At 37.9% G+C, this 27,829-nt stretch overlaps 2 protein-coding genes across 2 annotated transcripts; one reads left to right on the plus strand and one right to left on the minus strand.

The window, feature by feature from the left end:
- The first annotated feature begins 275 nt into the window (after window positions 1-275).
- gnptab (N-acetylglucosamine-1-phosphate transferase subunits alpha and beta) lies at window positions 276-19,521 on the plus strand. The gene is made up of 21 exons (XM_079623453.1): window positions 276-580; window positions 828-913; window positions 1,159-1,278; window positions 2,706-2,756; window positions 3,042-3,238; window positions 3,596-3,660; window positions 4,621-4,755; window positions 7,643-7,804; window positions 7,925-8,104; window positions 8,223-8,393; window positions 9,846-9,969; window positions 10,090-10,296; window positions 11,517-12,517; window positions 12,648-12,847; window positions 12,994-13,213; window positions 13,669-13,782; window positions 14,091-14,176; window positions 14,260-14,358; window positions 14,441-14,608; window positions 16,746-16,836; window positions 18,266-19,521. The coding sequence occupies exons 1-21, from the start codon at window positions 449-451 to the stop codon at window positions 18,335-18,337; spliced, it is 3,681 nt and encodes a 1,226-aa protein (XP_079479579.1). The 5' UTR covers window positions 276-448; the 3' UTR covers window positions 18,338-19,521.
- chpt1 (choline phosphotransferase 1) lies at window positions 19,427-27,663 on the minus strand. The gene is made up of 8 exons (XM_079623455.1): window positions 27,190-27,663; window positions 24,226-24,373; window positions 23,806-23,947; window positions 23,614-23,698; window positions 22,217-22,348; window positions 21,844-22,002; window positions 21,609-21,734; window positions 19,427-21,020 (listed from the first exon to the last, which is right to left on the minus strand). Exons 1-8 carry the CDS (start codon window positions 27,421-27,423, stop codon window positions 20,904-20,906), a joined length of 1,143 nt encoding a protein of 380 aa, XP_079479581.1. The 5' UTR covers window positions 27,424-27,663; the 3' UTR covers window positions 19,427-20,903.
- Window positions 27,664-27,829: the final 166 nt, after the last annotated feature.

Genomic DNA, 27,829 nt, shown 5'->3' on the forward strand with positions numbered 1-27,829 from the left:
TGACCCAGTTGTCTTCAAATGGCTACTGAACACAGACAAATCAATGTCAAATGAACATGACATCTTTTAGATTAAGCTATTTAAAACAGTTTAATTAATATATAAACCATAATTTAAAAACATATTTAAATGTGTGAAATAGTTATTTTTTGAAAGTTTTAAATAGGCCTACTTTACAAGAATTGCAAGAAGTACCTTAAGTGCTCGTCCTCCTATTCACTAGAGGGCAGCAGCGAGTCTGTCATGTTCGCAGATGTACTTGAATCGAGCGGCGTATCATCGTCACCTGATCATTACACATGAGGAACTACAGCGTTTGAGTGTTGAGCATGCGATCATGTGACAGTATGTTTTAGTGTAATTAAGTTATTATTATTTTTCACCGCGGGAAATATGTATCCACATTAAGTGTTTATGGAGGAAGAGATGTTGATGTCAGGGGAGAGTCATGTTGATAATTAATTCGGTATTGAAACTGCTGCAGCGGCAGACATACACCTGCCTGTCTCATCGTTATGGACTGTACCTGTGTTTCGGAGGACTAGTCCTCATGATAGTGTCAGCCTTTCAGTTCGGAGAGGTATGTACATACACTATTTAAGGTGAAATACATCCGGGGGAAATATACTAGCTTCATTAAATTCGCATTTAGGCCGTGCATGTATCTTCTTATCTGTGCATTCTGTGTCAATCACTGATTACTGATCAAAGCTGATTGTGCAATGTGCCTCTGACCTGTTACCCAGTGGTTGGAAATCTTACGCACTAGTAGTACGGGTTTGCTGTTGTGTATTAACTGTCTGGTTTTGCTTTGTTTTTGTTTGCAGGTTGTAGTAGAGTGGAGTCGAGATCAGTACCATGTTTTGTTTGATTCCTACAGAGATAATGTTGGAGGAAAGTCCTTTCAGACAAGGTGAGGAACAGATCAATAACACCACCATCACTGCTTCATTCACACACAGTAATAAAGTCATGTAATCTGATCACTGTCTAAGGCACACTTAGAATCTGAAAATGATTATAAAAATAAGCTGATATTTTAGTCTGTCACTACTGTTTTGTTTTTTTGTTTTAAATATGATTAAAACATGCACATTTTCGTGTATATGCTCTTGGATTCACATACCTTCCCTGCTTCATATCCTTGTAATAATTCAGGCTTTGCCTACCAATGCCCATCGATGTGGTTTACACCTGGGTAAACGGCACAGACATAGGCCTGCTGAAGGATCTTCGTACTGTGAGACGGCAGTTGGAAGAAGAACAGAAGGCCCTGAGGTACCCCACCCATAAAACACACACACACACACACACACACACACACACACACACACACACACACACACACACACACACACACACTCTCTTAGTGTAGTATTTGTTTATCCCCACATGGTTGGAAACATCCTGCATAGTGTGACTTTGACTATTTATTTAACCATCCACTTCACCGCTTTCATCAGGAATATATTCCTGTGATGCAAAGCTGAATTTTCAGCATCATTACTCCAGTCTTCAGTGTCACATGATCCTTCAGAAATCATTCTAATATGATGATTCGCTGCTCAAGAAACATTTAGTCCGTTATCAATGCTGAAAACATTTTTGATTCTAGTTTACTGTTTTGTGTTACTTTTCCTATTTGACTGCGGTAGATCGTTTCGTAGGTCTTGAAGAAAAAAATCCCACTGAATTAAATGTGAACCTTGAAATTTATTTCGTTTTTCTTCCCATTTTAGTCAACCCAATATTATAAAACAAATGGCATTTAAGCTGACTGCAATCATTACACGTATGCCTGGCAGTTTTCTGTAATAAAGCAATATTATTTTTGATATTTGGTATTAAAAAACAAAGAAGCAAATCGGATCACAAACAATAGGACAAATACAATAAAAAAATATATACAAATTAAACTAAGTTTTTCAGGTACAGTAGCCTGGGTTTATTTAACATGTAATAAGAAATATTACAGAAATTGAATAATCAATTACTAAAACACTGTATAGTCTTCACTGTATGAATTAAATATAAATTGATTCATATTAAAGATACAAAGATTTTTCTTATTAACATTAATTAAACAGATGGCACAACATGAATGCACAGATCTAATATACTGTTACACAGTAATAATAACACGCTAACGTGTCAATAACTTTTTAGTACAGCGAAGTTTAAGCAGTGTACCACTTTAGATTTTTTTTTATACATACGTGAATCGATGCAAATCGAAGATAGAATCGCGACTCATATGTGAATCGATTTTTCCCCACCCCAATACACACACACACACACACATATATATATATTAGGGCAGTGAAACGATTAATCGCATCCAAAATAAAAGTTTGTGTTTACATAATAAATGTGCGTGTACTGTGTATAATAATTTTTTACATATAAATAACACATTTTCCTTAAATATATACATGCACGTGTGTGTATTTATATATATATATATATATATATATATATATTACAAAATAATTATACACAGTACACCCACATTTATTATGTAAACACAAACTTTTATTTTGGATGCGATTAATCGTTTCAGAGCCCTAATATATATACACACACACACACACACACACACACACACACACACACACATTTATATATATATTCATGTCCTCAATAGTGATAATTATAAGAGTGGCTTAAAGATGTTCAAAAACATTTTTATTTTTTTATTTTTTTAGGGAGCTTCTGGGAAAAAATGCATCTGAAATAACTGACACTCCTAAGGGAAGGTGAGTGTTTTAACTAAGTAGAAATTAATGAGTCAAAATGGTGTTATTCTCATTCCATTCATGTGTCTACAGGACTTAAAGCAGTGTGAATATTGTGTGGGTTTATACATTTCCTGTTTCACAGCGAGAGGGGCCTTTGTCACAGCCACATTGTTATTTATGCCACCAGCACTTTCCTGTGTCAAAAGCAAATACTGCTCGACAGAATGGTTGTGTGGATGGCTGTACCTCTCATAAAGATTAGATCCAGACCAGAACTTTAATTCAGTCTGTGTGCACTGATAGGCCAGAATGTCTCCTGTCCCACTGCATCATGGGTCCTGTGCTGGTGCTGGATCCAGCCCTTCCTGCCAACATAACATTGAAGGAGTTGCCAACATTTTCAGCAGCGTTGTCCTCTACAAAACAACTCTTACAGGTGGCCAAACCTCTCGTCCCCTCCACAAGCGTGTCTGTTCTTCTCTTCCACTCCCACAGCGAAGGTACAATTATAACCTACTTCTCACAGCACTCTTAAGTGTATACAGTATGCACCAGGGGCATGCAGTCCATATAAGCTGCGAATGTTCTGCATAGCCAAGCAATTCATGGACTCGCTAATTAATATTAACACTATAAATTACAAAAATTTCACTTGTTGATTTGGATGTTAAGTTTGGGCTTTTAGGGAGGAACAAAAACACAGCTGTGAAGGAAAGGAAGGTGCTATTGGCAGAATGCAACAGCGGCACAATAAAATGAATGAAAGACAAAATCAAAAACGAAAGTCAATTATGATTAATCGCACAGACCTATATATATATATATTTTAGTCTAACATCTTATGTTTCCTGTTGCAGCTGAAAAGGCCCATACAGATGCTTTGAAGGACCTCCTGACACACTCCATCAGCAGAGGTTACCTGGTGAGAAATCTTAACTGCCGTAGTAACACTTCTCATTGACTAATTCTGCTTTCTCGGAACATGGGAATTTCCTGCTTTTTAAAAAAAGTGCAACAGAACGGCACTTTAACTCGGACATTTTCAATTCCAGCTTTCACCAAGATATGGGTATATGACTTAACCCAAACATGGAGATGTACTGCATGCATGATAAACTTTCACTTTTAAACAAAATCATCAGGTTCCTACATTACTTAATGATAAAACCTGTTTTGCAAACATTTGCTGAAAATTGTTTGTAGAATACGTTTTTGGATCAGTGTTGTTGTTAACTAAAATTAAAACAACTAAAACGTATTTCAATTCATTGAATAAAATACTAATTTTAGATGGAAAAACCTAACTTGAGATGTTACACTGGCAACTAACTGAAATAAAATTATAAGTTTGAATGCTAAAATGACTAAAACTGATATAAAAATAAATAAAAGCTGAATAGTAATGTTTAAAAAAAGCACTTAACACTTGAACTGAAATAAAAATGAAGATTACAAATTTAAAAGATAATAATATATACTGTATATGTTTTTTTGTACGTCATTTTCCGAGCAGCGGGAAGCAGGAAGATCCAGCAACACACCTGAATTTGAGTGCAACAGTTTAAAACCAAAAAGTCATGCTGCATTTAGGGATAATGGACAAAGTCATTCACAGAAAAGGGAACTGTGTTTTTTTTTATTGTGATGTCTGCTGTATGTTTACGGTTTAACCAACAAGAGGAACTATCTTACAATGCCCTTTTTACGTTCCTAACACTGCTCCTGGGGACCGACATCACTGCACATTTTGTCTGTTGCTCTTATCTGACATGCGCAGTCCATTACAATGCATTACATCATCTCTGTGTGAAATGGAAAGTTTTTCATTTTAAAACAAATCCTTGTGAAACTCCTGGAGTCTAAACATGTGTTTCTGTGGCAGACGACTGATAAAGAGGCTCCGGGGCTGGTCCGCATGCACACTATGGCCTACTTGAGCGGCTTCCCGGGGTCACTAAAGGAAACCGAGCAGCTCAGGGTCAAACTACCAGCTGTGGTCACTAGTAAAATCAAACAGGTAAAACTTCTCAATTGAGAATATCAGGACAATGCAATGTTCGAAATGACCACAAGGTGGCACACAAGATTGTAAAAATCATTAGAAATGTATTGCTATCTGTGTAAGTTCTGCAGAGAACTTTAAGGCATTTATCCATCAACAACCCCAATGATGTTACCGTATTTATCATATTGAACTATTTCTGGCTATCGAACTGCTTAACCGCTGGGCATCCATTGATGTATAAAATAATAATCAGTGTTCTGTGTGTTGTGGATCTCAGTGTTTATCTTATTTGTTAGGGCAATGCGTGGGCTCCGTCCTGCTGTCTGCGGTCATGTGATAAGGGCTCAGGGTATTACAGTGACACTTGAGCGGAGTGACAGGGGGTTAACAGTACAGCAACTGTTTGAAATGGCCCGGCGCCAGCCTGCGCTTGGAAAAGGCATCAGGGTTTAGGTGACCTTCTCTCTACCTCTCCTCTGTCTCCCCACAGATCTCTGTTTATATCACAATACTTGATTTGTTTGCCTGTTACTTTCTTTTTTCTGTTGTCGCTTTGTACTTGCTTGCTTTTGTTTTGATTCCATTTGCTCTTGCCTTCTTGATTACTTTTTTTTGTATTTGCTAGTTTTTTTTTTCTTTTTGATTTTGTTTGTTTGTGCTATTGTTTGTTGTTTTTTCATCTTTGCCCGCTTTCATGTGTTTTTGATTTCATAAGGCTGTTCTTGTTTGTTTATTTTTTGCTTGACTTTGTTTCTTGCCTGATTTTTGCTTGTGTTTGATTTCATTAACTTTTGTTCGCTTTTGATCATCGTTGCTTGTTTTGTTTGTTCTTCTTTGATTGTATTTGTTCTTGCATTCGTCCTTGCTTGCTTTCATGTATTCTTGCTTGCATAATGTTGTTCTTTCTTTCATATGTTCATGCTTACATTTGTTTGTTTTTGCTGACTTGCTTTCTCTCACTTTCTTTTACTTGCATTCCCTCTGTAACTCTTATCTTTACCTTTTCTATCCTGCTCCCTCCATCCGATAGAAAATCTCCACAACCCACCATGTCATATTGCTCATCAGATCTTAATGCTGAAGGTTCTGCCTTTATAAAAAAAGTTCTTACCATGATTTTTCTTTTCGTTAATAGCACTCCTGTCTTTCTCCTTTGTCTTTTTTGTACTGCAAATCTTGTTTTCCTGCCATTTCATGTTCTGCTCATTATTGCATTCCTGAAGGAGATGTAAATAGAGTCCTCTAGGTTTTTTTTCCCTCTTGTATTGTATGTGTCTACAATCCAAATGTGGGTCACATAAGGTAATATAGCAATGGGAGAAGCTGAGGAACAGATAAAGAAAGAGAGAGAGAAGGAGAAGTTGAGTGTTGAGAGATGGCCAGTATTTATAGTGCGTGTTAGCCTGTTTGCAATGTTGATGAAAGCTCTCCCTTGACCTCTGTCCAGTGCACACACTGTTATACTAGAAATACAGCCTGTGTGTGTGTGGAAGGTCTGCTTAGTTATAGTTTGGGGACAGATTTGTCTCCAGAAGTAAGCTAAATCTGGCGAAACATCCCTTTGGGAACGTCCTCAATTGGAGAATCGATTGATAAATAATGCTTCAGTTATAAATACGCAGATTTTTTCCTTTTAGGGTTTGTGTTCAGGATAGGTTGTGGTAATTATTAACTAATAAAGTTGATTTGAGTCTTTTGTCTGAATTATACTTACAATATGCACGTATAAACATAAAAATCATCCTATTTTCCTCTTAGTTATTTGGTTGTTATTCTAAATGTGAAGAAGGTAGCCAGATCCTTAGTGAAAAGGCCTTCTTCAGAAGTTTACGGTGGTGCTGGTATTCCTGGAAACACGTTTTCTGTGTATATGCTATTGATAGTTATTCTATTTTGACTCTGCAGTCTTCATTTGGCATTAATCGGAGGTACGGGAACGGAAACAATGAGCAGCACCCTGTGCTTGTAAACAGCATTGTGACAAGTGATAAAACTTGTTTTGGGGGAAACCTGATCACACGGGCAAACACATCACAGGAGTTTGGCTGCGCTCTGACAGTCACATGGCTGTGATATATCTCTAGACCCGTCTGATAGAGGAAGTTCGAAATAATGGGGAAATTGACATCATCCAAAAGAATAAAAGTTGGTCTGTTGTTTTATGCAATGTATTAGGTGTGTGTGTATATGAATCAGCAGTGGCATGGGAACGATTTGAAAAGTTGTGGCACAATTAATCATGGTGCTTTGATAAGCACAAATTAACTCCCATAAAATGGGGGGACAGAGTTGCTTTCAGGGCACCAGTACATAATTTAGCATTAATACACACGCTCACTCCTTCAGTGCCGGTTATGGAAGTTATTTCCCCTCAGTCATGCGGGAAGCCCTGTGCGAGTTCTGATGCGGCAATTTGATCTACATTACTGGTCAGAATTTTGGGGTTGGTAAATTTTCAATGTTTTTGAAAGAAGTCTCTTATGCTCACCAAGGCTGCATTTATTTGATCAGTGATGCATACAGTAAAACAGTTCCAATGTTAAAGAATCGTTTTCTATGTTAATAGATTTTAATGTCATTTATTTCTGTGATGGCAAAGCTGAAGTGTCACATGATCCTTTGGAAATTATAATTATTATCCATGTTGAAAATAGGTGAGCCACTTAATATTTTTTGTAGAAATGTTTTAATTTACCCTTGCTAAATGCAAATATAAAATTATTATGCTGACCCCAAACTTTTGAACGATAATGTAAGCATGCCATGTATGGCTTCATGTTTTCTCTCTCTAGTTTTAATTATCTAAATTATTTATCCTATTACATATTGTGTTTGATATTGTAGGAAGTAGTCTGTGCTTCTGAGTGATGGTTTGTATATGTGTGTATATCTCTCTCAGTTGCAGCTCTACTCAGAGGCCAGCATTGCTCTCCTCCACCTGAACACAGCACAGGATTTCACCGACCTCACCCAGCAGGCCAAGAAGAACCTGACGCTAGATGGAAAAGAGCTCACAATCAGCCCGGCGTACCTGTTCTGGGACCTGACTGCCATCTCACAGGTATACACATCACTGCAGTTCCACACGTGGACCCCAGGGTGAAAACTAAGCCAATGTGTGCTTGATAAACGATCAATTCACTAAAAAATGACTTTATAATAAAGTCTTCTTCTCTTTCAGTCTAAGCAGGATGAGGATGTTTCTGCCAGTCGCTTTGAAGACAATGAGGAGCTGCGTTATTCGTTACGTTCCATAGAGAAACATGCGCCCTGGGTGCGGCATATCTTTATTGTAACCAACGGACAGATACCGTCTTGGCTTAACCTGGATAACCCACGTATTTCAGTGGTTACTCACCAGGTGAGTTCTAGGACGGCTTTGTTGCGTGTAATGTAATGCATTCTAATACTAATATTGGGTGTTTTTCTGCAAGACCAAATTGACAAAGTCTTTTATGTTGTTTGTGTTTGTCTCTCAGGACATTTTTCACAACCATTCTCACCTTCCTACGTTCAGTTCTCCTGCCATAGAGACCCATATCCACCGGATCCCAGGACTTTCACAAAAGTTCATCTACCTCAATGATGATGTCATGTTCGGCAAGGACGTGTGGCCTGATGACTTCTACAGCCACTCCAAAGGTCAAAAGGTCAGAAAGACTGTCAGTGTAGATTATTCTAAAATAAATCATCTTTCCGTTACGACTCATTGTGTAGGGTTGTGAATCGAATATCGATTCCAGTCCAGTCGGATAACTTTTGTAACTATATTTGTAATGAATATTTTATTTATAAAGTGCAGTGTTATTTTACAGTTGTTTACAGTTTCTGTACCTGAAAATCTTAAAACACTGTTTATTTCAATCATATCTTTCAGTAGTATTTATTTGTGTGATTGATGCACATTTTTTATTTGTTCTTTTTTAATTACTGAGTGATTACTTGTCTTTAATAATGCTTGAAATGTATATTAGTTTTTGCTATGGTATTTTTAAACCATAGGCAGAAGTTCCTTGTGCAAGTGTTCCTTAGCCTGTTGATTTTCGTTCATATTATTCAGTTACAATGACATTTTTTGCAATAAAACTTAATAAATGTGAATCAATAAGAATCGGAATCGACAAGCGGAATCGGAATTGTCCATACTCAACCCTATTTGTGCTCAGTGTTGTGGGTAACGCGTTATAAAGTAACGCGTTAGAGTACTCTAATTACCTTTTTCGTGAAATGTGTAACTTAACGCGTTAGTTTTGTGCGTTAAGTAATCAGTAACTTCGTTATTTTTTTTTAAAAGTAATCCGTTATTTTAAGGAAAGGAAAATCCCGAATAAAAAAAATTCCCCAGGATCAAGACAGTGTTTCTGCGCTTCAATACCCCACCACCCTCCAGCTTCATTAAGGCACACGCGCGCAGTCTCTTGCTCTCTCTCTCTCTCTCTCCCGCTCTGCCATGCACGCGCTGCGCGGTTTGAATTGAAGCACAGTCTCTGTCTCGCGGGCGCGCTCGCTCTAGATTCCGGGAGATTTTAACTAATTCGCGGGCATCAGTGAGCCGCTATCAATATGCGGGAGACTCCCGGAACTTCCGATAGACTTGGGATGTCTGCATTTCTATACTGAAATAATATCGGCATTATAATTATTGATTTTTTTATTGAAATAATAGCCCATCCGCGCATCTCTACTACCCGGGCTGGGAAGGTGTGAATTTTGATTAATATGTTCTGTGATAATAAATAAATAAAACGCTATGTGGAATAGCCTATGACTGTCTTTCCTGTTATTGTTATCCTGCAGTGTTAATTTAGTCGGATGACTGACGTTATTCATTGCCAGGAGTCACGACTTCTAGGTGCATTTAAAGGGGGCCGTGTCTGTCAATTAAGCTGCAGCAAGTGTGAGGCGCTGCAAACGGCTTTTAATTTTTGGTAACGCATGAGTACTCTAACGCGTTACTTTTATGAATAGATAACGCAGTAACGTAACTGATTACTTTTAATTGATGGTAACGTTGTAACCTAATTAACTACTTTCCAAAGTAACTATACCCAACACTGTTTGTGCTTCACCTCAATCACCTCTGATGTTGTCTATGTTCACAGGTGTATCTCACCTGGCCTGTTCCAAACTGTGCTGAGGGCTGCCCAGGCTCCTGGATCAAAGACGGTTACTGCGACAAGGCCTGCAACAACTCTGCCTGTGATTGGGATGGAGGAGACTGTCAAGGTACTTCTGGCTTTAGGCAGTCATTTTTAATTTCATGATCAAACTTTCTGATCACAGCCTCGTGTCTGTTTCATCATTTCTTGTTATTTCTTATTTTATTGATGTATTTTTTCCTGGTAGGCACTGCAGGCAGCAGTCGTTTCGGAGGAGCGGGCGGTTCTTTGATCGGAGGCGGGCAGCCTTGGCAGTTCGCAGGTGGTCTCGGAGGACTGGGGGGCGTGTCCTTCTGTAACCAGGGTTGCGCTAACTCTTGGTTGGCTGATAAATTCTGTGACCAGGCGTGCAACGTTCTGGCTTGTGGGTTCGATGTGGGCGACTGTGGACAGGGTGAGTCTTGACCAGTGGTTCTCAACCTTTTTGATTTTGAAGGGGCTCCCCTCGGTCAAAGGGGTGTCAAACTCAGCTCTTGAAGGGCCACAGTCCCACAGAGTTTAGTTCCAACCCTGCTCCAACACACATACCTGTAGTTTTTAAACAAGCCTAAAGGACTTGATTAGCTGGATCAGGTGTGTTTAATTAAGGTTGAATCTAAACACTTTATATTTTCAGTATATATATACATACATACATACAGTCATCGTCATGCGAAGAAGAAAAAAATAGTACACCATTTTGAATGACTTTAGCAGGTCATAAGATTAGGTATATACAACCTCAGATTAACAACAACAACACATGACATTACACCGTGTCATTATTTAGTTACCAGAAATAAAGCCAAAATGGAGAAGCCACGTGTGACAAATTAAAGGAGAACTCCGGTCAATTTTATCATTGAGCTCATTTTTTTGTAAATTTGGAGTGCTGTCAATACAGAGAACAACGACAAAAATCGGTGTAAAATTTGCACCCTGTTGACTTCAATGGGGCAAGTTTTATACTTAACCAGTTCTTAGTCTTATCATCCTTGATGTGTCATACAAGTGCCCAGCCATGTTAGATGATTCCTTCAGAGTGAACACGAGTGAATCTGACTGCAGTAGATGTGAAAGATATGAATAAAAATGATGTTATATCAGCCAGCGCAAATACCTGTATTTACTTCCTGTTTTCGGTCGAAGTCCAAAGTAGTCGATTGTCGAGTTCACGTGCGTGATCATAGGTAACTAAACCTATGCGCGTGAACTCGCCAATCGACTACTTTGGACTTCGACCGAAAACCGGAACTAAATACAGGTATGTGCGCTGGCTGATTGCCTATGGAAGCAGTAAGGGTGTACTTAGCTTGTCACACATGGCTTTTCCATTCCACGACACGGTGTAATATGTTATGTGTTTTTATATAGACACATTATTTGATTTCCATTTACATCTTTTTTTTTTTTTTTGCATTTTAATTTAGATAATTAAAAAAATACGTTAAATATTAATCAACATATATATATACAGTATTGGCAAAAATATAAGAACTTACTGTGACTAAAACATTACCCCTAGTGGACCCTAGCCTCCTGCTTGAGAACAGCTGCTTTTTAAAAACAAAAAATGAAGTCTGGTAGTATTTGATCAGAATTAACGTATTTTGTGTTTGTTTTTGAATTTGTAAGATAATTTCAACCAACTCCACCGTATTGTCCTCCGGAGGAACCAGACACTTTACCAGACGCCTCAGGGAGCGCTCCGACCGTATTTTAGCTTCTCAGGCCTGGCTAACCGCGTGTCCGAAGCACAGGTTGCTGATAACCCAGCAGTCCGTCACACTTCTGTCGCCAACAAGTGGAAGACCATCCATCTGCTGTTGCTGCCTGGACACAATGCCACCCAGATCCACTACAACCTTACCTTTCAGGGTCCCGACAACCACGACTTCACCATGATTTTCTCTGTCGCCGTGGATACCCGAGAGCTCCCCAAATCAAACGTATCCGATCCAGTGCGCGAGCAAGACAAGGAACCCAAACCAACCGTAGTGACCCCAGAACCAGAGGTCCTGTTTGAAAATGTTCCCAAAGAAAAACAAGGCCCTAGAGTTAGAGAAAAATCCCATGGCGATGTAGATGCTGTGCAAGTTCCTGCGTTAAACGAAACTCTTTTGCCAGAGGAAGTGAAACTTGAGTTACAAAAGCTAAACGATAAGCTAATATTGGGTGACATCACTATTAAAGGCTATAATTTGACCAAAGCAGTGCTGTTGGAGCCGTACAAAGACAAAGCTCAGCTTTCACTGAAGAACAAACAAGCAAAACACTGGAACGAAGAGCAGACACCTCTTCTAATCAGTCAATATCAGGCCGAGAGAGCAGCCAGGGTGAAAAGAGAACACGAAGGTAACTCTGAATTGGAACCAGGTGTCCCTCCATCTCTTGTCCCAGTCAAGATTGATGGTGTTACACCTAAAGCTCAACCACGATTGTTCGGCATGGACAAACCTCACGCGTCTAAGCTTCTCAGCAACCTGATGGGGAACATGTCTAAGGAGAGGGGCTCAGAGAACGAAGGGTACCTCCGCGGAGGGCCAGTGGGTCGTAAACTCCAGTACTACACCACCGGCTTTGACCGGGGTTTCCTTCCATGGGAGAAGAGGAAGTTCTTTCAGGATCTGCTGGAGGTGAGACGCATGTATATATAAACAAACAGCCGATTGACTTGTAACTGAAAGGCAGGAATTCTCGCTGCTACGTTGAGTATTGCAGGTTCTCCTATTCATAAATTTGAAAATGTCTTTTTGTGCATCACAGGAAGAGGAGCGTCTACAAAGAGAACTGCAGTATGCAGCTGACAAGACTGCCACTGGACGCAGATTGCAGGACACTTTTGCTGATTCACTCCGCTATGTCAACAGACTCTTGAACGCTCAATTTGGCTTCACTTCCCGCAAAGTGCCTGCCCATATGCCTCACATGATTGACAGACTCATCATGCAAGAACTACAGGACATGTAAGAGTCACAACACACACCTAAAACATAAAGTTGATTTTGAATTGACTAATATATTATAGAGTAGTAATGCACCGAAAGTTTGGCCACCAAATTTCAGATAGAAAAAAAGGCATGACTTTTATCTTGATATCTTGCCCCTTCAGCTTCCCTCAGGAGTTTGATAAGACCTCATCCCACCGTGTGCGTCACTCTGAGGACATGCAGTTTGCCTTCTCTTATTTCTATTTCTTGATGAGCGCATTGCAGCAGCTCAATATATCTGAAGTGTTTGACGAAATCGACACGGACCACTCGGGTGTGCTGTCCGACCGTGAGATCCGCACGTTGGCCACACGTATCCATGAACTCCCCTTAAGCCTTCAGGTACCCACAATTTTTAGTTATAATTGAATTTATATGTCGTTTTAATTGTTTATATTAATTTAAAATTGTAATAATACACTTATTTAAGAAAAAATAAGTTAAAATGTATTTAAATGTAAAATTAAATGTAATTTCAAATAAAATATAATTTTAAATTAAAATGACATTGATTAAATTTAAAAATAAAATAATTAATAATAATAATGAATAATAACTAAAAAAATATATTTAAAATGTAGTTGTGTTTTATGTAAATTAATTAAAATTTGTTTAATTTCAAATAAAGAAAAAATATTAAAAAATAAATAAATAATAATTTATCAAATAAATTCAATTAACAAGTTGGTCAGTTTTTGATTTTGTGACATGAACACAAGAGATGTTTCCTAGTTTGTTGTCACCATGTGATTATCTGTGTTGAGGAAATGCATGTTTGTTTATTTGACTGTAAACAGGATTTGACCAGTCTGGAGCAGATGCTCATAAATTGCTCCAAGTCTCTTCCGTCCAACCTCACGCAGCTCCATACCGTCAGCCCGACCCAGGAGGCCTATTACGACCCCAGCATGGTGAGAGCCACTGTTCAAAGTCTTAAAGGGATGGTCCGGAGTAAAAGGTCATGGCTCAAGGTCATGCTGCAAAGGGACCCTAGGTTGATTTTTACTCCGGACCATCCCTTTAAAGCCTCCAACACAAGAAAGCAACTCTAATATAAGGAGATCAAATCTCACAATACACTTCACATTGGATATTAAGTGATCAACAACTTGTTTCATGAATAGCTTTTGTCTCTACACTTTAAAATTGTTGTAGTTGGCAGAAGTCTTGTATTATCAGTGTATTTGTTAGTACTGTTAATGTTTTGATGTGTCTGCAGCCACCCGTCACAAAAGGTTTAGTAATCCACTGCAAACCCATCATAGAGAGGATCCAAAAAGCCTTCAGGGACCAGAATAAATACAAGTAGGCCTTTCATTACCTTCTCAAAATCACTTCAGCATCCCTTATGAGACCGGGTTTGTTATGCAGGCTCTTGTTCTTTTCAGGTTTGAAATTATGGGCGAGGAGGAGATTGCCTTTAAGATGATACGAACTAACGTCTCTCATGTAGTGGGGCAGCTTGATGACATCAGGAAGAACCCTAGGTACGTGCAGAGGCGGCGTTCCTGTTTTGTTGTGCACAATGGGAAGCCTCGTCCACTTTAACCCCTTTTTGTTTTACCACAGGAAGTTTATCTGCCTGAATGACAACATTGACCACAGCCATAAGGACGCTGGCACGGTCAAAGCTGTTCTGAGGGACTTCTATGAGTCCATGTTCCCGCTGTCCTCTCAGTTTGAGCTGCCCAGAGAATACAGGAACCGTTTCCTTCACATGACAGAGCTGCAGGAGTGGTACGAATTCGTCACAAACAGGCATTGTTGACGATGTGCAATTCGCATAATTGAGTGTGTGTGTGTAAAAGACGGAAAAGGAACTTTAACAAGTCAAACAGGTCTGTGTACGTACATACCACAGCTTTCATTATTTAATCTTAGGCCCTGTTTACACCTGGTATTAAGATGTGGTTTGGTTGATCACACATCACAAGTGGACGGCGCTAAATACAGGTGTAAACGGGGTCTAAAACATTTGGAGCTTGTCCACTTTCGACTGAAAGCTTATTTTGTTAGATCAGATCAAAAGACCTGAAAAAACCCATACATTTACCTATAGACACTCTCCTCGAAGAAATCGGGGCACAAGTGATTGAAAGTGGACAAAGGAGACCGATTAAAATACCAGGTGTAAATGGGTATGTGTCTCCCTCGTCTACTTGTGATCCGATCGACCAAAACTCGTCTTAATATGAGTATTGAAGAAAGAAAATCGTCACATTGTTCAAAGTATCTTCTTTAGTGTTTCACTTAACAAATAAACTAATACAAGTTTGGTGAGTAAATTCAGTGAATCACTGATTGATTCGTCAATGCTTTTGAGTGAACTTTAAGTTTTCAAAAGGTCTCATATGAACATATCCACGGCATTTAAAACCGATGAGATTAGCATGTCTACACCACGTTTCATTCGCCCCTGAATATAATGGTTTGTTGCAGTGATTTATCTGGTTAAGTTTCACAAGTCTGTTTACATTTAGTAGTGTGTGATTTATAGCCTGTTTCTGTTGCTTTACTGCTGTGAATACCGCTAAACGTTCCTTCCCGTCATCACTGTGTGAAGTTGGGTGATAGCTGTCGTCGCAGTCTGGAATTCTGGGATGGGGAGGTGGTTGAAGAAGGGTTTGTGTGCCTGTCGCTACTGTGGAGGGTTACAGGATGGAAATTATGACTAGTACATTTGGTGAATGTTCATGCTCACTCAGCCAGAGCGGCTCTCTGTTACACCCAGATGCCCCATAAAGCCCCATCAGAGTCGTGTGACCTGCCTGGGCAGAGGGGAAGGGTGTTATTTTTGGGCACTGCCAGGCTCGACCGGCCCCATTGGCTCTTTTTTAAAGCTTGGCGTCTGCAGATTGGCTCTGTCAGACGTGAACATGCAGGGGTAACGGTGTTCCTCACAGATAATGATGATGTCACCTTGTCACCCTCTCACCTCCAACAGCCTGCTGGGTGACATCAGAAGTTGAATCACTGTGAACTGTCAATCACAGTCTTGATAAATATACCGTTCTGATTCTGGCAAGAGTTAAAACAGCATTGCTGATCCCGTCCCCTGTGTGCTGACAGCAGTGAATATGAGCAATCACTGTATGGGTCAGTTGTGGTTTTATGGGTCAATGGCATATTTTTAATAATCTTTCATTATTATTTATAAGAGGAAAAATCATATAATAGTATATTAGAAAATAAATGTTATATTTTCATATTTATTTATTTCATATCTAATATACTATTTTCTTCAGCAAGGACGCATTAAGTCAATCAAAAGTGGCAGTCAAGACATTGGTTACAAAATAGTGTGTGTGTGTGTGTGTCTGTGTGTGTGTGTCGGTTTAAGCAGAATAAGCAAAATATTAAGCAGCAAGACTTTTTAATATAGATAATAAGGGATTTTATTTCAAATGTTTATCACAATATTACTGTTTTTACTGTATTTTATAGCCTTGGTGAGCATAAGAGACTTTCAAAAATATTAGCATGCATATTACTAGGATATTGTCTGTTTATTAGTACTAATAAAGCACATATTAATGCATTATTTTGAACGACTGTATTCTACATCACTTAATCCTACCTGATACATAAACTACCAACAACAACTACCTTACTAACTATTAATAAGCAGTAATTTGGAGATTATTGAGGCAAAAGTCGTAGTTAATAGTGAGAATTGGACACTAATCTAAAGCGTGACCAAAAAATCGTATTGACAGTGTAGTATTCTTATTCGTCAGAATACATGGCAACTTTTGAATGTTTTTTTCCCAATGAATAATGATGCTGCTTGTATCCAAATTGTAGTTATGCCATCTACCATTTAGCAGGGGATAAATGAACCATGCTAACCTTGTCTTGACCCCTTGTTTTACAGGCGAATATACAGGGACAAGCTGAAGTTCTGGACCCACTGTGTGCTGGTGACATTAGTCGTCTTCACTGTCATGTCTTTCTTTGCTGAGCAGGTCAGTATGGTTTGGCTTACATGTCCATTATGCACTATCTGTCTTTCTTTATTACACACACACACACACACACACACACACACACACACACACACACACACACACACACACACACACTAGTCCAGTCAGCTGAGTCTGGATAGTCTCAATAACAGTAGCAACTAATATATCGAATTTTACCCAGCAACCATCTGTGTTCTTTTAAGGAAATGGTAAAGGCAAAAATATCATCCTGATGATTGATCAACCAGGCGGCTTGCAGAAAATAGTCACACTATTAATTGCAGGGTCATGTTTCTGTCTTTTGGAGAGGTTAATGGACACGGTGACCTTTTAAAAGACCAGTATGTCTTCATCTGTCCTTAGTGACAGACCAGTAATGTGAACACTCACTAGAAGTTACAAATATGGATATGATGCATTATCAGTGGATGCTTCTGCTGCTGCCATACGTGCATGTAGAGGCATGTCATGTTTAGCTGCATCATCATCTCTGACAGACTGGCACATTAACAGGCTTAATTAAAATCTTCAGAACAGATTTACAGCCTCCCTTGTTAACTTCCTGTTTATCTTGTAGTTCCTGCTTATATACAGCACTTATTATTTTTTATGTTTTAGTTAGTGGTTATGGAGGACTTTTATTGTTTTAAATACAATAAAAACTTCTTTTTTTGTTGTTGTATTTTTAATATATATAATATTGAATAATAATATATATACATATTCAAAACTGTTTCATTTATGTTTAAAAACAGTTAAATGTAATGATACATATTACATAGAATACATGGAATTTAAATAGCATTTTTATCAACATTTTCCAGTGGACAGTTAACATGTGGAAACTGTTTTTTCTTGATTTAATTTTTGAATTATTTATGAATTATTTTTGGGGATTTAACTACCATTTTAAAGATTAATGATATCATTTTATATGTTTGTTTATTTGTACATTTTATTTTCACATGATTTTTTCATATTCACGTTTTATATATTTTTAGACATTCATTAATCATTTAAAATATGGTAATATTCATATCAATTTGATCATTTGAAAATAACTTTTAAATGAATAACATAATTGATAAATGGTACTTTGAGTTCTTCATAAGGGGTGGGTAATCCATACACTGCTTCATGTTTCTTTGTCAAACAAATTTGAAACTATTTGCGAAAACAAAATCAGAATTTTTAATGAATTATTAATGATTAATAATCTCTTTGTGACTGAATCTAAACTTTGAATCCTGAATCTGAATCCTGTTTTAGTCTAGTATTAGTCTTCCTTTCCTCTTCCCGTTTTTGATCATGTGTCAATCTTGTTTCTATACTGTACGTGTATCACGTGTCGGTCACAAGTTGACCCACAGCATTCACAACAGGTTTGGTTGACACTCCCTTCCTCTTCCTCTTCCTCTTCCCTCAGCTGATCATGTTGAAACGGCGGCTTTTCCCCAGACGCAGGGTCAGCAAGGATGTGAACCCAGAGCGGGTGTGAGGTTAATCCTCTCCGAGTCGTGAGAATATGAAGTACCACAGACGTACTCGCGTTAATGCTGTCAGATAAACTAGCCCATTTGGAGGTGACTGGATGAAGTTGATGGAGAAACTTCGAGGTACAGGCCTCCTTCACAAAGGGGCATTAGTGAGACACACTGCGGCCCACGAGGCAAGCGGCTTTCTCTCGTCCCGCGATCACACTCCAGGTTGTGTATTGAATGTGAACTGAACTCAATATTGAGTGTGAGTTGCCATATGACCTTAAGTGTCTGAAATGTAATGATTTGAAATAGGATTTTTAATTTATATGAGAACATCAAGGGTAAAGTACTACCCGCAAGGGGTTGTTGTTGTTCTTCTTTCTCTTGTTCTCTTTGTCGTCTTTACTTCCTCATCCTTACAGTGCCTTTCTTTACCACATGAATGAAAGCGGTGGACTCTGATGCACGGCTGGAACTCTCTGCCTTGTGTTTGGCTTTTTGTCTTAATCTGTCTTGCTCTCTCTCTCGCTTATTCCAAAGTGGCACAAAATCTCCGGGAGCGTATTTAAAACCAAACAGCAATCCTGATACTTTGTCATTTGTGCAAGGATCATCAAAAAAGAGCCATTTCCTTCTCTTTCTCTTTTTAAATGCATGTCGTTTTTGCTTGAAGTCCTTCACGTGCTTGTCTCTTAGTGGGACATTAAATACCGACTTTGTCTGAAATTCAGATGCCACTGCTTGTGGCCCTCATGTGTATTAATGAACTCTTCACCTTCACTTGTCTTTAAAAGGGAATTGTTGTTTTTTGCTTGCTCATACGTTACAACTACTGACCCCAAACCTCTGCAGGGCGTACGTGCCTGACAAAACAGGTTTCAGTTTATAATGATAATGCTGTTCTGAGATGTATTTCCCTGTTTACTTTTATTTATTAGGTTATGAAGGACATAATCGTAATATACAAGAATATCGTTGTTTTATTTTGGTATAAATGTAGGTTATTAAAATTCTTTCTAAATACATTTTAGGTCTCTAAATTATACTGACACTTTACCACTTTTGTGTCAATTGTAAATTTAATTGACTCCTTTTTTAATTTTTTTGGGGGAATTGCTCAAGCATAATGAACATGAACATAATCTGAATGACATAATGTAATGAAACAGCAAAATCTGTCAATTAAAAGTCTTTCAAAATTATGACTGCTTTGATATGCCTTGTTGTTTTGAAATTTGAAAGGCAACTTCACCTTAAGTCACATTTTTAGTGCGCGTCACTGCTTCTTGCTTTCAGAACGAGGAAATGACTTCAGACAGTGTTCTATTCAAATCACACAAAATTTATTGTTTTTATTAGCCCTTTGGGAGGAGATGATTCTAAGCAGGCAGAGATAGTGCATCATAAAACGGGCACAGAGGATCAACACCCCCTCTAAACTCGCTCCAAAAAATCCTTGTCCCTGTTTTTTAACACACAGCCACAATCCTTGACAATTAAGTTCTTTCAATTATTATTTTTGTTTTAAACAGGCTTGACTTAATTTCACACTAAATTCAGTCAGATTATTAAAATAAATACATACACTGTAATCACTGGACAATCACAAAAAGTTTACTTTTACTTCTTAAAGCTACAATGGCTGTTTGGGCAAAGTTTATTTCTGGATCTTATTTATTTTTTTACGCAAAGTCTCGCAAGATCTACAAATAGCTGCTTTTTTAATGACAGTAAAAATCCTAAACGGTAAAAAGGTTCTGTGATTTAAACCATTGGCAGTTTGTCGACTATATGAGGTCTTAAATACAATAACGAAATTTGTAATACTTTTTTCTTTTGTACTTTACGAAGATCAGAGGTATAAAATGTTTCTAAATGAAATGTTGGCTATATGATGTAGAAAACGCAGAAGATTGTTAATTGATTGCCCAAACTGCAGTTGTAGCTTCTCTTTTCTTGTTTAAAATTGACAAACATGATCAAACCCAAAAAACAAAGTGCAAATCTATTCTGATGAATACTACAATGAGACAAAAATGTTTCCCCCATTAATATTTTTTTTTGGGCTAGTTTTGATAATTGTTTTTTCTTATCTTAATCTTTGACCAAATGCTTTGGATTAGAAATATTTAGGCCATGAAAACATTTTGGCCAATTCCTCTTTAGTGAATGATTATTTGATTTCCCAACAATTTCCAATGTATCCTTTTGAAATAATAATAATAATAATCTATAGTTCGTTCCAGCACAGAATGAACCATTTCAAGGCAACAGAAAACTTGAACTTGGCTAAGTGACGCTCTGGCCCTGATGCCGTGTTTTGTACATTTCGTTGTGTCTAAACTTTTTCTTTTGATCCAGTGAGTTATTATAGTGTACATTAGTGTGGAAAAACAATACGAGCTGTTCTTACTCAAGATGGTCTGGTCAAACCTGGCAAAACGTTCAGTTCTGTTAGTTTGTGGTGGTCACACTGTCAAGGCCTTTGCGGTTTTGGTTGGTGGGGTTCTCCTGCTCTAGCTTGAGAAGTGGGACGACGTCTTCATTCTTGGATCCCGCTTCCTCCTCCCGCCGGGCAAATTGTCAGTCTCTGTGGGTGTGGACCTGTGGGGTGATGCTGAAAACCCGGATTCGTAGGTGGGAGGCGATTTGCAGGCATAGGCTCATGCAGTAACGCACCAGATCCACCAGGGACCACACCTAAACAACAGTGATTGAGATAAGACAGGCTTGTTTAGTTTTCACTAAAATGCTATTTGATATGGAAGCTTGTTTCTGCCACAGAATAAAAAAAATCAAGTAAATTTATCTGACTTTCTCAGAATTGTGAGACATAAACTTGCAATTGACCCTTCGCAGGGAGCTTGATTGACAGGTGATCTGACCAATCATACTTCGCCATCTACCATTTTGTCTGACAAAGCAGTCAGGAGAGTTAGTAGATTAACATGCGAGGATTTGAACTTGAAAAGCGGAGTGTACTGACACCTTTCCGCGGTTCAAACAACATTCCTTCTTATGTTCATTCATGTTTATTTGATGCTATAAATGAACTAGAAGGAAGAGATGATCGGTTCGTCACCAATTCTGGAAAAAATGCTGAGTTTATATCTTAATATGCTGAGGAAAAAAGTCAGAATAAAAAAAATTACCTTTTTATTCTGTTGCAGAAAAAAGTTTCCATAATTTTCTCATGAGATACATTGGTCAGAACCATGCAGCATGTTCGAAAACTTTTAAATTTAATTGCTACAATGAAGGTTTGACCCGCTAATGGTTCCGGCTCACCATGGCGATCCAAAGTACGATGTGTTCATCAATAAAGCTGTTGAAATACTGATTTAGGAAGAGGAGTCCAGGACCAATGAAGGCTGTGTCCTGAAGATGAAGCTCACTCTTGGTCATGTGGGCCACCTGTAGAGCAAATCATACCTGAACACACCTGATGCACTTTAGATCGTTTTGGATAACTGTTTAAGAAGAGGATGAAGCACATGTAGGCACCAGCAACATGAGAACTCACCACCAGCTTATTTGAGATCTTGGCGATCACCATGCCAAATGTAAGAACATAAAGGCAAGGGTGGTGCTCGAAAAGCTGACTGGAGGACTTTTTAAAGATGATGAAGGCCAGAGTGAGGATGAGACCGATGTGTAGACCAGGAGACAACACACTGGTGTCCTGAGGAAGACGTGCACTGTTAAAAGTTACTCTATTATTTAACAAAGACCACTTTTCTTCACTTTTTTTTTTACTTTGCATTGTTAAACCTTGAAAATGAGTTATCATAAGAAGCACAAAGCTAAAAAAAACATGACTGCAATAGGAATCAATGCTTTTAAAGAACAAAAACATAAAGACTTCAATGACCCATGCACTGCTGGAGTGCACTTACTGCAACGGTTGAGCCGTTCTTGCCCACGCCACCATTCAGGATAATGTAGAAGTAGTTATAGGTTGAATACAGGAACCCGCCGATGATGCCGAGAATTGGAAAGGTTTGCAAATTCACACCAAGAACAGGCAACTGGGTGAAACATGTGAAAATATATAATATGAGAATAGCTGTTAGTTCGTGAATCATGTGAGCAGGGGTGAGGCTGAAGCTCTGAGTATGCTTTAGAATAGGGAGGTTTGAAAAGATTGATATGCGTGTTGACATCATCTGCTGTTTTCTACTTTTTTGGCAAAATAATGTGATGTCTATGGGTGACTGGTAGCCATGGAAGCAGTTTTTACCTACGTTTACCTTTTCACGGTCTGTCTTCAGACAGGAGACAGAGAGCAAAAGACAGAAGGTCTACTTAAAGAACACACTCAGAAAGGGTGCTCTGTCATGATTCAGGTTTTTATTTATTATCTATAATGTTTCATATATTATGGTCTGAACACCTTTAAAAGAATTATATGAAAACCATGTGTACACTGGAAGCAATTGCATGTCACACTGCAACTGAGGTTATAATATATTATATTTACTTATTGTATTAATATATTAGCATTGTGAATAATTGTTATATATGAATAGACATGATAAATTACATTATATTTACCTAAATGTATTATTTTTATTATTATAATATTAGTGTTGAGAATAAACTTGTAAATAAACAAAAAAAAACTACTAATAAAAATATGATTTATATTTATCTTTTATTATTGTGAATAAACATGTAAATAAATAAAATATAGATATATGAATCTATGTAAATATATTATAAATATTAGTTTGTGTTTATTTACATGTTTGTTTATTCACAATACTAACATTATAATAATATCAATAATTATAATATAATTGATATTTATATTATATTTACATACATCTAATATGTTATTATTATGTTAGTGTTTTGAATAATTAAAAATTATTAATAAAAAAATGTGAATTAATTAATTATATATTGATGATTGTATTGGTACAGCCCTAGTATGCATATGGTTTGCTCAACTTTTTCATTGATTGATTGATTGATTTTAAATTAGGAGGCCAGAAACATAAGCTGACTTTGATGTAACAGTAAGATGTTACTTAAATATAATCAAATAACTAGCAGTCAATTCTCACAAAATTACACTTGTAAGTAAAATCATATTTTTTCAGACTTATGGGGAAAATAAGTAACTCTGCAAGTCATAGACATGGAGTGTCTGTTTTTAATTTGAAATCATGTTGTGACTGGCCACAATGGGCGTTTCTAGTGTAGACCGTTTCAGTGACGGGAGTGAATTTATGAATATTATGAGAAAGAAACTCAGAAGGCTGTCTGTTAGAGAAGGTGAATGACGTACCCTAGTCTCCCACAGACTCACTCCTCCGAATGCTGTCATGATATACATGATCACAATAGCAATCTGGACCTCTGTCACGTCAACCCTGCAGAAACCGTTCAACAATAAAACACAGTTTGAAAAAAAAAACTAAAAAACACACAGACAGGTTCAATAAATTCAGTCGAATAAGCCATAAACAGATGCACTCACAATCCGAAGCGGAGTGTTCCAGACACGTACGTCTGCCAGTGCGCGCAGAAAAACATGAACATGCCCACAAAGCCACAAAAAAACATCCAGTTAGGGTGAGCGCCGATCCCACAGGATATACACGTTCCCACGGCAACAAACACTAAGAGAGCAATCCAATTAGAATGCTGTTAATATAAGATGTAAATAAACAACAAACAGCTTACATCTACTGCTAATCAATGAAAGTATTAACTATAAAAGTATTATTATAATATTATTAGCTATTTTGGTTGCTTACTGGGCCAATTTTAAAGAGGTTCGTTCAAAGCACTAACTGTAAATATAAACAATAGTAATACTAATGGTTGCCAGAGAAAGCACTACTAAATACAGTATTACTCTTAACTAAAAGACGAAAGGTTGTCCGGCTGGTTATACCTGTAGAAACTGCGTCACAGCCATGATCAAAGAGCTCCCCAAGAGCTGAGCTGCTATTGGTCCGTCTGGCCTGCTTTCCATCAATGGCGTCCAGCGATTGGTAGATGAAGAGACCCAAGGCGCTGAGAATAAAAGCCCAACCTGGAGCCTAAAAATGGTAGAAAAAATAAAGGTCAGGCCAAACATTAACTGAACAAATAAGCATCTTGAAGACCTGGTTCTTCTTGTTTGACTCAAAGCCAATGAGGCATGATCTTTTTTTCCCAAATGATATTAAATGTTCATTTATCAGCAGTTTCTTACATTCAACCACTCAAGCTTGCAGATCTATTAAGTCAAGAGAGAAAAGAAACCCTCGAACTAATCTTTGACCTCTAACTGATATGGATGGTTTGTATTATTTTATGCAAGACTGAAAATAAAACTTATCAAGGTTAGCAAACATGGACACAAAGGAGCTTTTTTTTATCTTCTTTCCTTTAATAGATACAGTTATCTCCGCTATTTTGCCATACTTTCATTTGCTGAGAACTAAGCGAATTGGGAAAGAAGCACTTCAGCCATACATATATTATTCTAACTAAGCAGAGTGAGAATAATCAAATCAAATAATCAAATAATATGAAAGAATCTGCACAAATGTTAAATGATTTAAATCCTTAAAGTAGACGGGTGTAATTGCATGCCCTGGATTGTTTGCTCCTTAATGTTTCTTATCTAGGCATAATTTTCCCTATATCATTCATTTCATACCTCTAAAACATTGTGTAGATTGGAAATATAAGTTTTAGCATATTAACATGGGTGTGATAGAGTAACAGGTGTAATAATAAGAGATAGAGGTTGAAAAAAATACCATATAAAGACCACGAGTAACCAATATGACATTGTGGAGTGCTTTGAAAAGACCAATAAACGTGGATAATGCAAAATGAGAAGACCATGTACAAGTTATTTAAGTGTGTGTGTGTGTGTGTGTGTGTGTGTGTGTGTGTGTGTGTGTGTGTGTGTGTGTGTAAGTGTAAGTGTAAGTGTAAGTGTCATAGTCTGACATGGGCAAAGGTCCATGTGGCCTACAGGGTCGATTTCCCAGAGAGCCTACATGCAGGCCATCTGGTTTCACTGCACATTCACAAAACAGAATAAATCCCCTGTGTGTTTCAGAGCCATCACTTCAGTACTTTTCATTCAAAAATCTCTTCAAGGCCTTTAATGTATTAAATAATTCTCCCTGTTAAGTCTGTGACTTTGGATGTGATTGTTGTTAAGAGAACAGGACACACAACTCAATATCAGGCCTTTGCAGTTACATGAATAAGGTTACATAGGCTACAGTACAGTATCATTTATATTATATCGATTCTGATACTAGACACAGATACTGAATATTTACATTATCCTATAGTAATTGGAGATGATGCACTGTACGTGAATGCCAAATTAAATGTGAGCCTAAATATGTGGATAAAAATAGTGATGTGTATTATCTGATAAGCCTGTTGATGTTAAGCAACACACTACTGTTCAAGCGTTTGGGGCTGGTATGATTTTTTTTTTTTTTTTTTTTATGTTTTAGAAATAAGTCTCATATGCTGACCAATTCTGCAATTATTTGATCAAAAATAGAGTGAAATGTAGTTTATTTCTGTGATGGAAACCCTGAATTAGCATTATTACTCCAATCTTCAGTGTCATGTGGTCTTTCAGTAATAATTTTAATATATGCTGATTTGCAGCTCAAAAAACTTTTCTTAATATTATCTGTGTTAAAAATGGTTGTGTTGCTTCATATTTTTTGTGAAAAAACCAAGATACCTTTTTTTCAGGATTGATTTATTTTTATTTTTTTAAGTTTAAAAGAACAGCGTTTATTTTAAATTAAATAAATGTTTTTAACCTTATAAAGGTTTAACTGTCACTTTTGCTGATAAAAGCATTACTTAGGCTTCTCAAAAATCATACAGACCCCAAACTTAAACTTAAAATGTTTAGGTGATAAAAGCAACATCACACTCATAACTGTGCTGTAGTAGTGAATATCATCACAGTTGTGATTACCTGTGGCTTGGCCTTGTGCTTATATTCAATACAGCAGCTCTTGCTCATGCAATATTGTTTAATTATAATATATGATTATGACATTTATTCTATTACTACTTTGGGTGACCTGACCAATAAGTTTGTCTCTGGGTCAAAGTTCACTCCCTTTATCTATGTTCTATCCCGGCAACAGGTGGGTTAAAGTTGTGCATTCAGCAGCAATCTCCAAAACGGCATAGCAATAAACAGAGGAATCTGGACTTTGCCAGTGGACTATAGTCTATGATTCTGGAAATATGACACAGGGTACTGTGACATGTGGTCACACAGTGCAGCCAGGAATCAGATAGACAGGGTCAACAGCTAAAATAACAAACAATGATCTGCATGGCCTTCACAGTCAATAAATCTGATAAAGCTGCTTACAATGCCTTCCAAGCAGGCAACACTTTATTTTAAGGTGACGTAGTAACATGTTGCATGATGTACTTACTATAGTAGTAATAACAGTAAATTATAGTTAGTTACAATTAGCCTAACTAACCCTAAACCAAACCCTAATCTCACACCTATAGTAAGTATGTAGGCTAGTTGACTAATATTTCTCAGTACTTATTTGTGTAACAAAACACTGTACCAACGTCAACTTAAAATAAAGTAACCCAGTTTCATAATACATTAGTTAACGTGAATCGATAAACCAATGTGCTACCAATGTGGACAGTGGCCAAAAAATGCACAAACACGAAGCCACGAAACGTTACTTGTGTATTTATAGTCTTCGTCCAGCACCAGCGAAAGCAATGCAATCCTAAAATGTGAGTGTTTATTTTTAAAACTGACGTGGCCAGCCAGGGCATTTAAATAGAACGAAACACGTAACGCTGTCACTCAAAGTTTCGCTCGCGCCTGAACTGAACTCACCTCCTCCGTGGCCGTGGGGCTGTAATACACGAGAATGACCGTCGTTAAGATGTTAATGATGAGTCCAATGATGGTCAGCGTGTTCGGCGCGACCCATATCGGGATCTGCTGGACCAGCCAGTTCCAGTATATCTGGCAGGGCGGCTCGAAGAGAGAGCGACCGGCCGCGCTGTACTTGTGTTCCTCCAGGCGCTTGAGCTGGACCGCAGACAGCGGCTCCGGACACGCGCACATTATGATCGCTCTTTTGGCAGGGTCAATGCAGTGTTTTGGTCCTAATCCCCAGGTGACCACATAGAAGACGACATTAGTTTGCGGTGGTTACGGGTGGAGAGTCATTTTGATGAGCGGAACCGACAGGCTCCTCCGTTCCTAATAGTTGAGAGCAGATAAACATAGAGGTGCAGGAAACTGCGGTCCGGAAGAGAACACAGCCGGGAAATTTGAATGGATGCGGTATCGCGTCTGACCGACAGGGGCGCAGATGTTGATGTTCTGATTTACATTACCAGGCAGTCTTGTTGTTATTAACATATTAAAATCGTTTTTCTCTTATTGAAATAAGCTGAAATAAAATATAAATATTAGATGAAAAACTATTTTTTTACTATTATTTCGGTTAGTTGCAAAGGCAACATTT

The sequence above is a fragment of the Phoxinus phoxinus genome (genome assembly GCF_949152265.1).
Source record: "Phoxinus phoxinus genome assembly, chromosome: 9".
Taxonomy (NCBI): Eukaryota; Metazoa; Chordata; class Actinopteri; order Cypriniformes; family Leuciscidae; genus Phoxinus; species Phoxinus phoxinus.

What these genes read in the sequence shown, in the direction of transcription:
- chpt1 (XM_079623455.1), bottom strand. Translation starts at nt 27,423, where the DNA reads ATGTGCGCGTGTCCGGAGCCGCTGTCTGCGGTCCAGCTCAAGCGCCTG. An exon ending in TGAGTCTGTGGGAGACTAGG is followed by an intron (nt 22,349 to 23,613) that starts GTACGTCATTCA and finishes TGTTTCACCCAG; the next exon opens with TTGCCTGTTCTTGGTGTGAA. An exon ending in TCGTACTTTGGATCGCCATG is followed by an intron (nt 21,021 to 21,608) that starts GTGAGCCGGAAC and finishes ACTGTTGTTTAG; the next exon opens with GTGTGGTCCCTGGTGGATCT.
- gnptab (XM_079623453.1), top strand. Translation starts at nt 449, where the DNA reads ATGTTGATAATTAATTCGGTATTGAAACTGCTGCAGCGGCAGACATAC. An exon ending in TCTTTCAGGATCTGCTGGAG is followed by an intron (nt 12,518 to 12,647) that starts GTGAGACGCATG and finishes TGTGCATCACAG; the next exon opens with GAAGAGGAGCGTCTACAAAG. An exon ending in AACTCCCCTTAAGCCTTCAG is followed by an intron (nt 13,214 to 13,668) that starts GTACCCACAATT and finishes GACTGTAAACAG; the next exon opens with GATTTGACCAGTCTGGAGCA.